The sequence below is a fragment of the Bubalus kerabau genome, chromosome 1 (genome assembly GCF_029407905.1).
Source record: "Bubalus kerabau isolate K-KA32 ecotype Philippines breed swamp buffalo chromosome 1, PCC_UOA_SB_1v2, whole genome shotgun sequence".
In the NCBI taxonomy this organism is placed as follows: domain Eukaryota; kingdom Metazoa; phylum Chordata; class Mammalia; order Artiodactyla; family Bovidae; genus Bubalus; species Bubalus kerabau.
The window spans coordinates 80,732,360-80,747,891 of NC_073624.1; the positions used below are offsets into that span (position 1 = coordinate 80,732,360).

Below are 15,532 nucleotides of genomic sequence, written 5' to 3' on the forward strand. Positions count from 1 at the left end.
AGAACATTTAAGTTCTCCCAGCAAATTTCAATTATGCAACACAATGTTAACAACTATAATTGCCATGTTATATATTAAGGTCTCAAGACTTATTCTTCTTACAACCCAGTTTGTGCCCTTTTACCAATCTCTTCCTATTTCTTCCATACCATACCCCATTATCCCTTTGCTTTGTCTTTAGAAACAGACATAATACATTGTAAAAAGGGGCTTCAAGTAAAGACTCAAAAGAATCCCTGCTAAAGAAATAAATTTTTGCAAGTTAATGACTACAACCGACATTTATCAAGGCCTACTATATACCACTGGAGAAGGAAGTGGCAACCCACTCCAGTATTCTTGCCTGGAAAATTCCATGGATAGAGGAGCTTAGTGGGCTACTTGCAAAGAGTCGGACCCAAGTGAGCACACACACAAAATGACTATATGCCAAGCATTATTCTGAGTGCTTTATAAATGTCAATTAATTCTCACTATCTTATGAGATTAGTACTCTTATTTCTCCATTTCATAGAGAAACTATGGAGAAGAAGAGCTCACCAAAGAAATTATCCAAATCTTGAGGTGAATAGAAAGAAATTGTGGTTGGTCACTGTAAGTCTTATCCATAAGAGAAAAAAGCGAGATTTAAAGAGATGTGTGTGTGTGTGTGTGTGTGTACACACACAGAGAGATGAGAGGCAGCAGGAAGTGAAGGAAGGAGTAATAACTAAAAGAGGAATAAAGAATCTAACATCTCCCAAGCACTTCTAAATGCAAGGCATTTATAACATTCATATAATCTTAATAGTCTTATCAAGAAGGTATTAGTTCCATTTTAAAGATGAAAAAATAAGGGTCATAAAGGTTAAGTGGCTGTCCTAAAATTTTGAACTCCAATCTTTGTGACTAAAATCCAAACTCTTTTCAATAAGCCATGCTGTAAAGGAAAATAAAATTAAGGCAAGGGTTGGGTAAAGGGATAATAAAGAATGCAAATCCAGAAAAAAGACTGGAGATAAACCAGCTTTTAGAAGCTTCTTTGATGGATACTGGTATACAACGGAGCACTACTGTCGCAGAGCTATGCTGTTTTTAAACTAGAATGCAGGGCTGTCAGAAGCCAGAACAGCCATTTGATTTCAAGAGTCAGTGCCCTTGATCCCTTCAACATTATTCTTCTTGCCTACCCTATCTCATTGTCAGGAAATCTGCTATGAAAAAAAGCAATGGCCAATTCACCTAGATTCGCCAGTCCCATACAGAGCAATTGCAGAGTGCATACAAGTGGCCTGGCCTAGCTCAGCACACAGTCTATGGATAGCTTTACCCAAATTGAGATGTCAGTCCATCAGTGTACATATGTTACATGGCCACAGCAGAAGCCATGCAACATTTTCATACTGATGTGAAGGTAGGTACAGTTCAGGCGTGACTAAAATTTTCCATTTCAAAATGACAGCCAAGAGAACCACAAATGATGACTCAAAACTTCAGTTTCCTAACAATCCCAGTGTATCATTTTTGACCAAAATATCATAAAGACAAGTTGAGAATCTTTTCCATCAACTGAGATTAAAAAACAAATATCAATTTATTTTGTTTATGAACATAAATATATTTTATATTATATTGGCCAGATTCATCAACTTCTAGTAGATTTTATCTTTTGGGAGGGCTGCTGAAGGCAACGGCACCCCACTCCAGTACTCTTGCCTGGAAAATCCCATGGACGGAGGAGCCTGGTAGGCTGCAGTCCATGGGGTCGCTAGGAGTCAGACATGACTGAGCGACTTCACTTTCACTTTTCACTTTCATGCATTGGAGAAGGAAATGGCAACCCACTCCAGTGTTCTTGCCTGGAGAATCCCAGGGATGGGGGAGCCTAGTGGGCACACATGTCCGACTCTGTGCAACCCCAGATACGGCAGCCCACCAGGCTCCCCTGTCCCTGGGATTCTCCTGGCAAGAACACTGGAGCGGGGGCAGGGGTGTGTATATAAGTGTGTTTATGTGTTTCATGTCAATCCCTTACCAAAATCAGTTTGTTGATTTTGGGTAAAATCTGTTTCAAAACATACTGGGGCCTCCAAGTTGGCATGGATTAAGGGTGAAAGAAGGTTGGACATCTAGCCTGGCCAGAGGCCTAGGTGACATGGAAGTGAAGTAAGGTCCAGAGTGACCCAGGCTTGATCACTGGCAGCACACGTACAAAATTAGATTCAACCTTGTCATGGCTTCCAATTCTAAGCAGCCCACCTGAGTCAAAGGACACCACAGTTAGAAAACAAAAATGGTTGTTTCCCCATCACAGAAAGGAGGCTTTCAATAATTTCACTTAGTTGAGTGGAAAAATTCTTGTTTTACTCAATAAAGTAGTAAATATCAAGCTATAAAAGTTTATACACATTGCAGCAATTTTTAAAAATATATAAGTACACATAAGAAAACAGATTAAAAATAAATATACCGAAATGCTAGTAGTAATTATAACAGGGTGGTAACCTATAATTGATTGCTTTTCTCATATTTTCTCAGGTATTTTTTTTCTAATTTGATTACATTATTTCATTAACAGGAAAAGAAATCAAATAAAAATAACTTATGAAATTAAAAGCTGTTTTTGAAGATAGACTATGCCTGCAAGATCTATTTTCTGCTTCTAAGTATTAGCCTTTTAAAAAAATGCTTTCAGCTAAATTTTCATATAGATCTTTCAATGAACTCTGCAGGAGCATTGCCCATCAGCTCTAGGTATGAGAAAAAAAAATATAGAAAATTTAAACTCATTTTCAAAATTCTATGTTATTATTACCCCAGGTCTTTTTACTTAGTTTACTCCTTAAGATGCTCTTTAATCCACAGCTTGGTTTAATGTATTGTTGCCAAGGCTGATGAGAGAAAGCAAGACAAGCATTGGCAACATTTTCAAAAATCTGGTGCAAGCCAGTTCAGAAAGAAAATTCACATTATTATTAACCAATTTAGTCATCAATGTCTTACATCAGGTTAAGCAACTAACAGCAAATACAACAATATTATTGTTAATCTCACAAAGTATATTGTATTAATTGTAACTTTACAAACACTAAACACCATGCCAACTGAAAGTCTTGTGTGGGAAAAGAAAGAATAAAAATGGTTCAGTTAGTTCAGTTCAGTAGCTCAGTTGTGTCCAACTCTTTGCGACCCCATGAATTGCAGCACACCAGGCCTCCCTGTCCATCATCAACTCCCAGAGTTCACTCAAACTCACGTCCATCGAGTCGGTGATGCCATCCAGCCATCTCATCCTCTGTTGTCCCCTTTTCCTCCTGCCCCCAATCCCTCCGAGCATCAGAGTCTTTTCCAATGAGTCAACTCTTCGCATGAGGTGGCCAAAGTACAGAAGTTTGCTAAAAATGGTGGATTATACTAAACTATATAAAAAGGAATTTGGTAAACTAGAGAAGGACGGTATGTGATTTACATGTTAAAAACAAAATGAAAACTAGGCGACTGTTGTAATGGAAGGTTTTTAACTATTTATATACATTTCTGCTCTATTCATAGTGATATAATAGGCACTCAAAAAGCAAAAGAACAGAGACAACATCTATAATGTACTTCACAAATTGAAGTTATGGATTACATATTAGAGAATGACTAATCTAATTGCTAGAGTTTGGAATATAACCAATATACTCATTGTTGGTTATACATCCAACTCTTCACTAAAAACATTATTGCCTGTGTTTGTATAAAAACTATTTTCCAAATGCTTTCACATGGTTGTCTCTGCTGATCTTCTGCCAAGTCCACCGAAGTATACACAAAGCCAAGTTTATCATTGGTTAAGACCAAAACATCTATTTCTGCTTTATTGACTATGCCAAAGCCTTTGACTGTGTGGATCACAATAAACTGTGGAAAATTCTGAAAGAGATGGGAATACCAGAACACCTGACCTGCCTCTTAAGAAACCTGTATGCAGGTCAGGAAGCAACAGTTAGAACTGGACATGGAACAACAGACTGGCTCCAAATAGGAAAAGGAGTATGTCAAGGCTGTATATTGTCACCCTGCTTATTTGACTTATATGCAGAGTACATCATGAGAAACGCTGGCTGGAAGAAGCACAAGCTAGAATCAAGATTGCCGGGAGAAATATCAATAACCTCAGATATGCAGATGACACCACCCTTATGGCAGAAAGTGAAGAGGAACTATAGAGCCTCTTGATGAAAGTGAAAGTGGAGAGTGAAAAAGTTGGCTTAAAGCTCAACATTCAGAAAACGAAGATCATGGCATCTGGTCCCATCACTTCATGGGAAATAGATGGGGAAACAGTGGAGACAGTGTCAGACTTTACTTTTTTGGGCTCCAAAATCACTTCAGATGGTGATTGCAGCCATGAAATTAAAAGATGCTTATTCCTTGGAAGGAAAGTTATGACCAACTTAGATAGCATATTTGGAGAAGGCAATGGCAACCCACTCCAATGTTCTTGCCTGGAGAATCCCAGGGACAGGGGAGCCTGGTGGGCTGCCGTCTGTGGGGTCTCACAGAGTCGAACACGACTGAAGCGACTTAGCAGCAGCAGCAGCAGCAGCAGATAGCATATTAAAAAGCACTTTGCCAACAAACGTCCATCTAGTCAAGGCTATGGTTTTTACAGTGGTCATGTATGGATGTGAGAGTTGGACTGTGAAGAAAGCTGAGCGCCGAAGAATTGATGCTTTTGAACTGTGGTGCTGGAGAAGACTCTTGAGAGTCCCTTGGACTGCAAGGACGTCCAACCAGTCCATCCTAAAGGAGATCAGCCCTGGGTGTTCATTGCAAGGACTGATGTTAAAGCTGAAACTCCAGTACTTTGGCCACCTCATGCGAAGAGTTGATTCATTGGAAAAGACCCTGATACTGGGTGGCATTGGGGGCAGGAGGAGAAGGGGACGACAGAGGATGAGATGGCTGGATGGCATCACTGACTCGATGGACGTGAGTCTGAGTGAACTCCAGGAGTTGGTGATGGACAGGGAGGCCTGGTGTGCTGCGATTCATAGGGTCGCCAAGAGTCGGACATGACTGAGCGACTGAATTGAACTGAACTGAAGACCAAAACAGTTTTCTAAATATCCAAAGTTTATTCTCTTACATCATATTGCTTCCAACAGCTTTAATGCCTCTAACTTATGTGATTCTAGTGCACAACAGACATTCAATAATTATGTAATAAATGAAAGAATTTTGATCTAAAAAAGTAAGATTATAAAGAATATAACAGAGTAGAGGTGCCTCATGCCTTATTAGTATACCATGTGCTCAACATACCACTTCATAACAGTTACTATAGCTTGACCCTCTCCAAGGCTCCTTGTTCCTGTTTGTGGAAAGAAAAAGTCTCTATTCTGTGAAGGTATGTCAAATAATGTTAATATCTACTGTGAAAAATATAATTCTTTCATCCTACTCAGAAGAACTGATATTGTGATGCCTAAGTGACAGACATAGCTCCCCCAAATTGAGAATAAGGTAAAGTCCAATCTCAAAAACTAAAATTTTACTTACACACTAAGAGATCCAAAGAGTAGGGAATAAACTTTAAACTATCCTTGATTTAGCCCCTGGGTGGGCTCATGATGCCCACCTTGCTACACTCAATTTTGAACAACTTCTTGGTTTTCTTGCTCTTATTGAAGAAGTAGATGGAAGTGTACAGTGCCCAAGTAAGTTGACCCTAAGATTAAACCCTGAATGGCCTCCATTTCAAATCTGGACATGCAAATACCACCTTGTTTCAATTCAGTATATCCAATGTCCTTTAAACGTTCTAATAGTGCTGTCAGTATATTAGCATCTTTTTTAAAAAAATGTCAAATATTCTCTCAGATTGGGAGACATTTCAAGTCAAACAGTGAAAATCATCATATTGTGTATACCTCTCACACCAGAATTTGAGAGAGATAAAGAGAGAGAATCAGATAAATAAATAAATAAGGCCCCACAAGGCAGAAATTTCCCTGCATAAAGTCTAGAAAGGCTTCAAGCAGAGGTGGGATTTAGGGTATTTTTTGATGCAAGGCCAAACGTATGGCCAAAATGTGTTGTACCCTTACATCCTTCTGAAGTAAGGATAGAAGGGACTGATGTTATTTTAAAGTTTAAGAACCACCTTTCTCATAAAGTAATTCTCAAAGTGTTTTATTTTTAAACCACTCAGATGTCTACCTCCAGCTCCAATTTCAGATCCCAGTAAATATACCACACTGACCCTACTCTATCTCCATCTTTCCCCACTCTCCAATCATCCCCCCGACAGTGAGGTTGTCACTATTAATGGAACGTGCTCTAATTGTCAAATCTATTGAGGTAGGGAAAAAAATTTAAGAACCGAGGTGACGGCAAAGGGAGAAGGCCACATGTCCCAGGCCTAGCATTCGCCAAATTCTATGTACATGATTAATACTATTTCCAAATTAAGCTACCAGGATATTGTATTTCTGTGGTTGTTAAAGTATTAATGTGGTACATGCATATGCTGAAATCAGTCTGTTTTAACAATTTTTATAACCTAGTGTTGGCATTTTTTCACACTTTAATATAATAGGAACCTTAAAATATAACCTGGATTTCTACTCCAGGGATCCCTCTCTCTCTCTCTTGAGAGGTCCTTCTTAGAATCACTGGTCTAGTTTCTAGAATTGAAGCAATCATAAAGCCAAAATAAAGGGCACTGAGACTGGGGGCACTTATTTAAATGTTAAATTAAACTTTTAAAAGGGCACTTGAGGGATTAAAACTGTAGTTTACAAAATACAAATTTATTATATTTCTGGGATGTTTAACAGCAAAACATGAAATCCTAAAAAATCTAAAGCGACAGTCAACAGAAGACCTGAGCTGATAGCTGCGGGATCTCAAGCAATTCCCTCAATTGCTCTGGGTCTCTGTTACCTCAATTATCTTGAAGGGGCTTCAACCATCTAGTTCCTTCATGGTCCCTTTCAGTTTTAAAATCTATTTCAAATCCAATAATTACAGAGGTACTAAATCCTAAGGACTGATGCTGAAGCTGAAACTCCAGTACTTTGGCCACCTCATGCGAAGAGCTGACTCATTGGAAAAGACCCTGATGCTGGGAGGGATTGGGGGCAGGAGGAGAAGGGGACAACAGAGGATGAGATGGCTGGATGGCATCACCTACTCGATGGACAGGAGTTTGGGTAAACTTCTGGAGTTGGTGATGGACAGGGAGGCCTGGCGTGCTGAGATTCATGGAGTTGCAAAGAGTCGGGTACGACTGAGCAACTGAACTGAACTGAAAAGTTATGTTCAATATATAAATGTCTAATAATTTCAAAACAAAGGAATCTCAAATATAATTCTTAAACATTAAGAACTATCTCATAATAATTGTAGAATTTCATCAAAATGGTCCCACTGGCTGTGTCATTTGCTTCAAATAAAGCCTGAGCCACGAGAAAACTATTTTAACACCCTGAGAAGATTAAATACTTAATCCACTGGGAAACCAAGTTCAAAGACAGAATTCACAAATCCGCTCTCCAGAGAGAAGCATTAAAAATAACAAACATCCATTTTATTTTTAATAAAGTCATTTTAATGACACACCGAATACAAATGATACCATCTAGCATGCATTTTCACTGATGTGTCTTCCTTCCTAAATCTGAAACTTAGATAGTTTCATATCTAATGTTGACAGAAAATAACAATTTATAAGTTAAGGTCACATAGGTGAGCTATAACATGTCTTGGGGGAAACGATCCATAATAATGGATATTTCAAGTTCATTTCTTTGAGGAGAAATGGATGAGAACTGGAAGATTGGGTACATTATGAAATTAACTACAAAGCTTTCATGGCTTCACTAAACTGGAATTTCTAGTGCATCATTTACAAACCCATAATTATGCATCAAAATATTAACTAATTAGCAGGTAAGAGGGTAAGAGCTCAAGGGGTAGTAATAATTAGACATGAAATCTGAACTTCTGTGGAGTTCCAAATAACAATCAGGCCTCCCACACTATAAACTTAATAAACTTTATCTGAAGAAAAAGTATTAACTCATATTTAAATAAATAACTTCACTGACTTTAAGCTCATATCATCCACAAGCTCTTTAGTCTCCTCTGTTTCATTTCCTTTACTTTATGATCCAAATACAAAGACATACATGTAGGGTACACATGCCACACATACAAAACTGGAAATATCGTTCTAATGCACAGGCTTTGGAGTCCAAACTTTGTATGACATGTGCTTGTAAGCAGGGCGCAATTTCTGTTTTTTAAGTTACTGTCCTTCAGGAAAGTATGAACCAAAAAAAATGCTATTGATGAAAATAAGTGACAGATAAAAACTAAACTGCAACAACTTTCTCTAATTTCTAGTTTGTGTTACTGATATGTTTTGTGTTAGATTCAACATAGTTTGTGCACTGAAAGAGCCTCACATTGCTAGGTCTAAGCTCCATTAAAGTGGGAACCATGTCTCTCATGTATGCTCTATATCCTCAGTAGTAGGAAAGTGCTCTGCACATAGTAGGCACACAACAAATACTTGATGCATGAAGGAAGGAATAAACAAATGATCGAACAGCAGGTAACCATCTGTTTCCACAAAATATTTCTAAAAGCCTTGCTTATCTGCCTCTACATTCTTTAGACATTAAATTGTTTCAAATAAGTTACATCACATGTATATTTGTGTTTTAGCTGGAAAGATCCTTATTACATTGACATTAATATGTGAAATATTTTGAAAACATTTGGAAATATTTTTAAGAATAAAGAAACAGGTACCAGAAGTCTGAGTTTGAGTTCCATTTCTGGTATTTAGTGGTGAGAAACCTTGAACAGGTCACCTAGTATCTTTGAGACTCATTTTTACATCTGTAAGATAGGGATATCTGTCCAGCCCACCTCATACGGTTTTAATGTATATTAAATAAAATATTGCCTATTTGTATTACAGCCAGAATTGGACAAAGAGACCACAAAAGCCGAAAAGTTTCCTCTTAAGTAACAGCAGTACCTACAATAAATATATTGTGGGAAAGTCAAGTTTAAATGTTAAAATAGTTCCTTCCTATCAATAAAGAAGCAGCACTAGTGCCAACAGTTTGGCTAACAAAAAAAAACATACATTTAATATACTGCATATGCAAAGTTCTTACAACCCTTAATACCTCAGCATGAGGAAAAAGAAAAGTTCAAGGAGATCACATTGCAAATCAGTGCCAGTGAAGGACTCAAAACAGAGCATTTACATTCCAATCAGCACTTAAGCTACCTGAGCAATGTCACTTCTTAAAAATGCTGTAGTAAGGTAAAAAACACAGCAAATTAAACATCATTACACACTAATCCGAACTTGCTGTCAAGGATATGTCCTGTTCTCTGCCAAAGCTAAGCAAAAAATCTTAGCTCACAACCACATAGACAATGACATAAAAACTCAATGGTCCTTTCTGTAGCTCCATTTTCCTTCAGTTCCTCTCGTATTTTGAAAGCTAAAATTCTTGGGGAAAAAGTTTCAAATATTATATCAGCATCAGACGTGGAAAGTATGAACTGTCCAGTCCTCTTGCTTGGCCCCACACTAGGTGCCTCGCAGCAAACACTGTACTTTCCTTCACATCATTTCATAAAGTTCCAAATTTAGAATTCAAAATGTTTGAGTTTAAAATGTTAACTGAATGGTTCAATTCAGTACACTAGTTAGGTAATAAGAACAGAATATACACTAAACCTCATTGCTCATTTTTGTAGATGGCATCTATCAGCTTACTACATTTTCTAGGAAGTCAGTTACCATCAACCTATTACCCATAACTTTCTATACCTATGCAACCCAGAGAGGAAAAATGTTACTGTTAAATCAAATCTTACATGGATATACGTGCATAGATACATATGTATGTGTGTTTATATATACAACCACTCTAAAACAGACACCCAATATTTTGGTATTTTCTTAATCTACAGAAAATACCAGATCTACGACGTGGTGGCTGTGAACAGTTTTTTGGTTTTTCACTTTTTTATTGGAGCCTAGCTGCTTTACACTGCTGTATCAGTTTCTGCTCTACGGCAAAGTGAATCAGCCATACATATAAATCCCCTCTTTCAGGGATTTCCTTCCCTAATTAGGTCACCACAGAGCACTGAGTACAGTTCCCCATGCTATAGAGTAGGTTCTCATTAGTTATCTATTTTATACATACAGTGTGTATGTGTCAATCCCAATTTCCCAATTCATCCCACCCCTTAATTCCCCCTTGGTATCCATATACTTGTTCTCTACATCTGTGTCTCTGTTTCTGCTTTACAAATAAGATTATCTATACCATTTTTCTGGATTTCACATATATGCATTAATATATGATATCTGTTTTCCTCTTTTCTGACTTACTTCACTCTGTATGACAGCCTCTAATCCATTTATGTCTCTGCAAGTGATACAATTTCATTCCGTTTTATGGCTGAGTAACAACTGTGAACAATTTTTTCCTATACTTTTTCTCACATCTTTAAAAACCTGTAGAGCAGCACTATTCAATAGAAATATCATGGCAACAACATTATATTTAATTTTAAAATTTCTGGTAGCCACGTTTTAAAAAAGGAAAAGTAGATGACATTATTATAATTTCAATATTTTATTTAACTCAACATTTCAAAATACCATCATTTTAATATGTAATCAATATAAAGATCATTGATATATTTACACTCATTTTCTCATACTGTTTTTAAAATCAAATATATATATATATATATATATATATATATATATATATATCTCACAGAAAATACATGTCAATCTGGAGACTAAATTTCCATCAGAAATACTTTATAAGTATTTAGATTTGATAAACTTTACAGTTAAAAAATAGGTCCATATAACTACATTGTTTCAGGCATAACTACAAACTTTCCAAAAACTAAATGGACAGTTTTTAAATTTAATTAACATTAAATAAAATTTAAAATTTAGATTCTCAGTAGTGTTGAAACCAAGCAACCCTTCAGGGCCTTCCTGGGGACAGACACACCCCACCCTATGTCACCAGGCTCCTGTTTGCAGAAAAGTTTTAGCCGTCCCCAAGTTCTTAAGAGCATATTTAATCAGAGTAATGCAGATAGAAAGGAAAACAGTCAAGCAAGACAAAGTACTAACAGTTCTATTTGTATTAAAACTAAGTCAAAGGCCATTAGTTCCTCCACAAGGGCTATGGATAATATTCTGAGCCACATCCCTGAGTGGTTTTACAGATACTAAAACCCCCACCAAGTGGAAGAAGTTACCTCATGCTGACCACAAGCAGGTAGACCCCACACCAGTTGGAACCAGAAGGTTGATGATGTTAACTCCTGAAATACCACCGTGTTACCTCACCACCAACCAATCAGATAGATACCCAAAAGCTGATCTGGCACCCTGTGACCCTGTCCCTCACCTTGCCTTTAAACACCCTTCCCTGAAAGCCATCAGGGAATTTGCATCTTTTGAGTATGAACTGCCCATTCTCCTTGCTTGGCCCCACAATGGGTACCCTTCAGTAAGCTATCCTTTACTTCACCACAACCTGGTGTCAACAGATTGGCTTTGCTGTGTGATGGGAGAGTGAAACCAAGTTTGGTTTGGTTACAGCATTAATCATCATTTGAGTGCTCAATAGCCACATGGGGTAGCATAGTGGTGGAGAGGGGTCCTAAATCCACATCTACACAATGAAAGAAAGATAACCCTACAGAACACCTCCATGCTGCAGTGCTAAGTTGCTTCAGTTGTATCCGACTCTGTGCGACTGCATGGACTATAGCCCACCAGGCTCCTCTGTCCATGGGATTTTCCAGGCAAGAATACTAGAGTGAGTTGCCATTTCCTTCTCCAGAGGATCTTCCTGACCCAGGGATTGAACCTGTATTTCTTAGGTGTCCTGCATTGGCACGCAGGCTCTTTATCACCAGCGCCACCAACATCTCAGATATACTCTACCCAAAGGCATTTTTCAGAAACTGAATTTAAAATGTTCTCCTGAAATAAGAAATGTTCTATTAACTTCTTTTTCCAAAGGTCATATAATATGACCCATGCACTTATTTTGAGAAACCTAAAATACAGTCATCAACTTTAACACATTGGTAAATCTCCATATCTGATAAAACACAAAGACCTCTACGACACTGTGCATTTACACAAGTACAGCCAACTTTCTATTACTTGTTATTACATTCACTGAAGGGTAAAAGTTAATCAACTGTTCTGATCATTTGTGTCTGTGTGTTGATTTATTTACCCTGCTGTTAAAGTCTATCACAAACTGGAAAGTAAGACTGGAGGTCACTGCAAAGATTTAAAAATTGGGAAAACAGTTTAGGTAAGTTCAGGTTTCCCCTTTCTGAGCTCTATCTTTTCTAGAAATATAAGGCATAAAAATCCTGTCAAAGTCATTCATTTTTAATTAAACTAGTTCAGAACCAGGAAGAGGCAAGTAACCTTAAGCTAAGTAAAGGTTTGCAAAGGATGTTCTTGCCTCTCACCTGTATAGATTTAATGGTTACGAATTTGAGCTCTAGAATCAAGCTGTCTAGAGTTAGAATGCTATTGCTGCCACTTGCTACCAGTTTAACTTAGGGAAGATCACCTAATCCTTCTGTGTCTCACCTGTAAAATGGCCATAGTAATAACAGACCTAAGTCAAAGATTGTTATGAGAAATAAATGCAATTTCACACCATATAAAACATCTTAACACACAGCACTGATCCTGGCACATACTGTGTGTCCAATAATTATTTCTCTTTTTAGCTGAGAGGTTAGGACAAAAGAGATAGGACTTAATTTCAATAAATATCTGTTGTAAATGGAAATGAACGTCCATATACTTTATAAATACAGAAGTGCTATCTAAGCTATTCTTATCCTATGCAAAATAAGTTTAACCAGTGAATCTATTCAATGTATTTAATGAAAATAAAATAGACCCTCAAAATATGGCTTACTTCACAACGTGTGTTTATAAAGCCTTTCTCCAACAAACAGACCCACATGTATTTCCTTTTTAAAAAGCTAATATGCATATCAAAAGCAAATATAAGTTATTTATCTGTCAATATCACTTTGGGGTGATTCATTACTCTGTTTATCTCCATTGCAAGCAGCATCAGTTTTAACCGCATGGTCAATAAACTACCCTGTGATATTCTACAGAATTCACAGATAAAAATATTAACTCTGTAACAGCCAAATTTTTTTTTCATTACTATTTTATGCTCCTTCTTCACCTTCTTTGACCAGATCTGCTAATTAACAAAACTGCTTCTTACTGAGTTTCCTCTCTTTTTCCTTCCCCTTCCTCTGAGGTGGTAGAGTCACTAGTAAGTGTTAAAAGGCTAAAAGAGAGATAGAAACAGTAAACAGGAGAAACAACTAATCCAACAACTGAATAAATAGCCCTAAAATACCCAGAGAGGCCAAATTAAAACTTCAAAAGTTTTATAACAGGTGATTCTAAACAGTCATAAAAATGTCACCTCCATGGGTGGTTATCTCCTGGTCTGTAAAGGGAATGACAAATATCTTTGAAATTGATCTTATTCTTTAGATTGATTAAAATACAAAGTATATATAAAACTACCATTTCTATAACTAACAAGATTTGTCACTAAAATAACTATTGAAATGCTGACAGGATAAGAACAGCTTTTCAGAAAGACGACAAGGGTGGAGAATTAAAAAAAAATAATAATTTCTCAGAGAAAACAGATTATTTTTATAATCCTATAACGTGTACATAAAGAGAAATGAACTCACAGTAAAGTATCAGAGTTATAAAAGAAACGCACTTATTCTACCATGAAGCCTTCATTAATATTTCAGTGATGATGTTGCAATTTTCCATGAGCAACTGTCAGAGCTCCGCTTCTCGATACGTATCAAAACAATCCAAATTACGTTCGATTCTCATGTATCTGTCCTTGACCAAATTACAATTTTGATGTATCTCGTATTTTAAAACTTACACTCGGGAATGAGAAATTTTATATTGTAACCACCCTGCTGAACCTCAGGATGTTTCTTTTTCACCACTCCCTCATTTAACCCTTCCACGTACTGAAGAGTCTTCTTGCTTCTACAGACTGATCACCAATGAATTTTCCCTTAAATATAATATCACTTGCAACGCCAAAATGTCCTCAACACCCACAGGCTGCTATCTAGTCCCCGCCAGTGCTTAACAAGATGTCCATTTATTTGCACAGAGATCTAGACCCCCGCGGTTGGCAGCGCTGTGCTGAGGCTTTGTCTCCTGCCTACGAAGGCCGGAGTTGCAGGTACCCGTAAAGACAGTCACGTTACAAATAGAAGAAGCGCACCACAACCCTGGAGAGAGGCAGGTCCTCTAGGCAAAGCCCGACAGGCGATCGCCCAAGGCGGCCAAACCTGAGACAACTGTTCCTCGGGTGCGCGACCCGGAGTGGGCAGAAGGCGACGGCTTCTCCCGCTGAGGAGTCAGGACACCCCCAAGGACCCGGCGCCGCCCGTCACCTGCAAACACCAGGAGGCCGAGGGCGCGAGGTTTTCCGGCCAGCACCCGGCCTCGCGCGCCAGGCCGGCGGGGACGCGCGGGCTCGGTTTCCAGAGCTCAGGGCAGATCATCTCAGGGAGCCTGCAGCCTGCCCTTCGCCGCGTCCGTCCTTACCTGACAGCCACCCGCACAGAGCTCTCGTCCGGGGCGCCCCACATGCTGGCGGCGAGCGACAGCCGGGTCCCTGGGCCTCTGCACCGCAGAACTGAGGCGCCGCTGGAGCCGCGGCTCTCGCGCTCAGGAGGCTGGAGCTGCAGGGGGCGGTCGGCTCACCTCCGCCGCACTCCAGCCATGTTGGGCGACTGAATGGAAAGGTGGCGGCGGCTCTGAGGCAGGAGGAGGAGGAGGTGGCGGTGATTCACTGCTCGCGGGCGCCCGCCCCTTCTCCCCAGCTCAGCCCCCAGGACTGGGGCGGAGACGAGGCGCGCTGAATGGCGAGCTCGGCGGCGGCGGCGGAGCCAGCAGGCCGCCGGCGGCCTGCTGTTGGCCGGGTGAGTGTGCCCTGCCCCCTCCGATGGGAACGCGGCCTGCGGGCGGCCGGGCTGAACCCTCCACGCCTGCCTGGACTCTCCCGCTGCTGGCCCGCACTGCGTCAGCGGCGGCCGAGCTGCCGGCCCCACCTATAGCGCTGCCCGGCCTGCGCCCCGCCCTGCCCTCGGTGGGCACTGCCAGGCGCTGCTTGCCGGGAGGCGCACGGGGGAGGGATGCCGGCCGCGGGTTGCCCACGCCCCGGGGTGAGGAGCCCGGCGCCCTTGCAGGCTGTGAGAACGCCGCGGCTAGTGCCCGCCCTGCTGCAGCCTGCGCCTTCTAAAAGCAAAGCTTGATTCCCCAATGCAGAGCTTGCAATCTGCCCGCTGCCGTTCTGGTTCGCCTTTGTTTCCACCCTTAGCTTATTGTCCTCTCTCCAGCTTGGACTCTGACCCTTATCCCCAGCCCCCTCTGAACGCCCTC

At 39.8% G+C, this 15,532-nt stretch overlaps 1 protein-coding gene across 6 annotated transcripts in view; it reads right to left on the minus strand.

Annotated features, from left to right (window-relative positions):
* Nucleotides 1-15,153, minus strand: part of KIF21A (kinesin family member 21A) — a 187,417-nt gene extending 172,264 nt beyond the window's left edge. For all 6 annotated transcript variants that reach the window (XM_055580593.1, XM_055580585.1, XM_055580576.1 and 3 more), the window contains exon 1: nt 14,696-15,153. In XM_055580593.1, the coding sequence (XP_055436568.1) occupies nt 14,696-14,739 (44 nt within the window). In that variant the 5' untranslated portion in view covers nt 14,740-15,153. The remainder of the gene's footprint in view (nt 1-14,695) is intronic.
* Between the last annotated feature and the right edge of the window lie 379 nt (nt 15,154-15,532).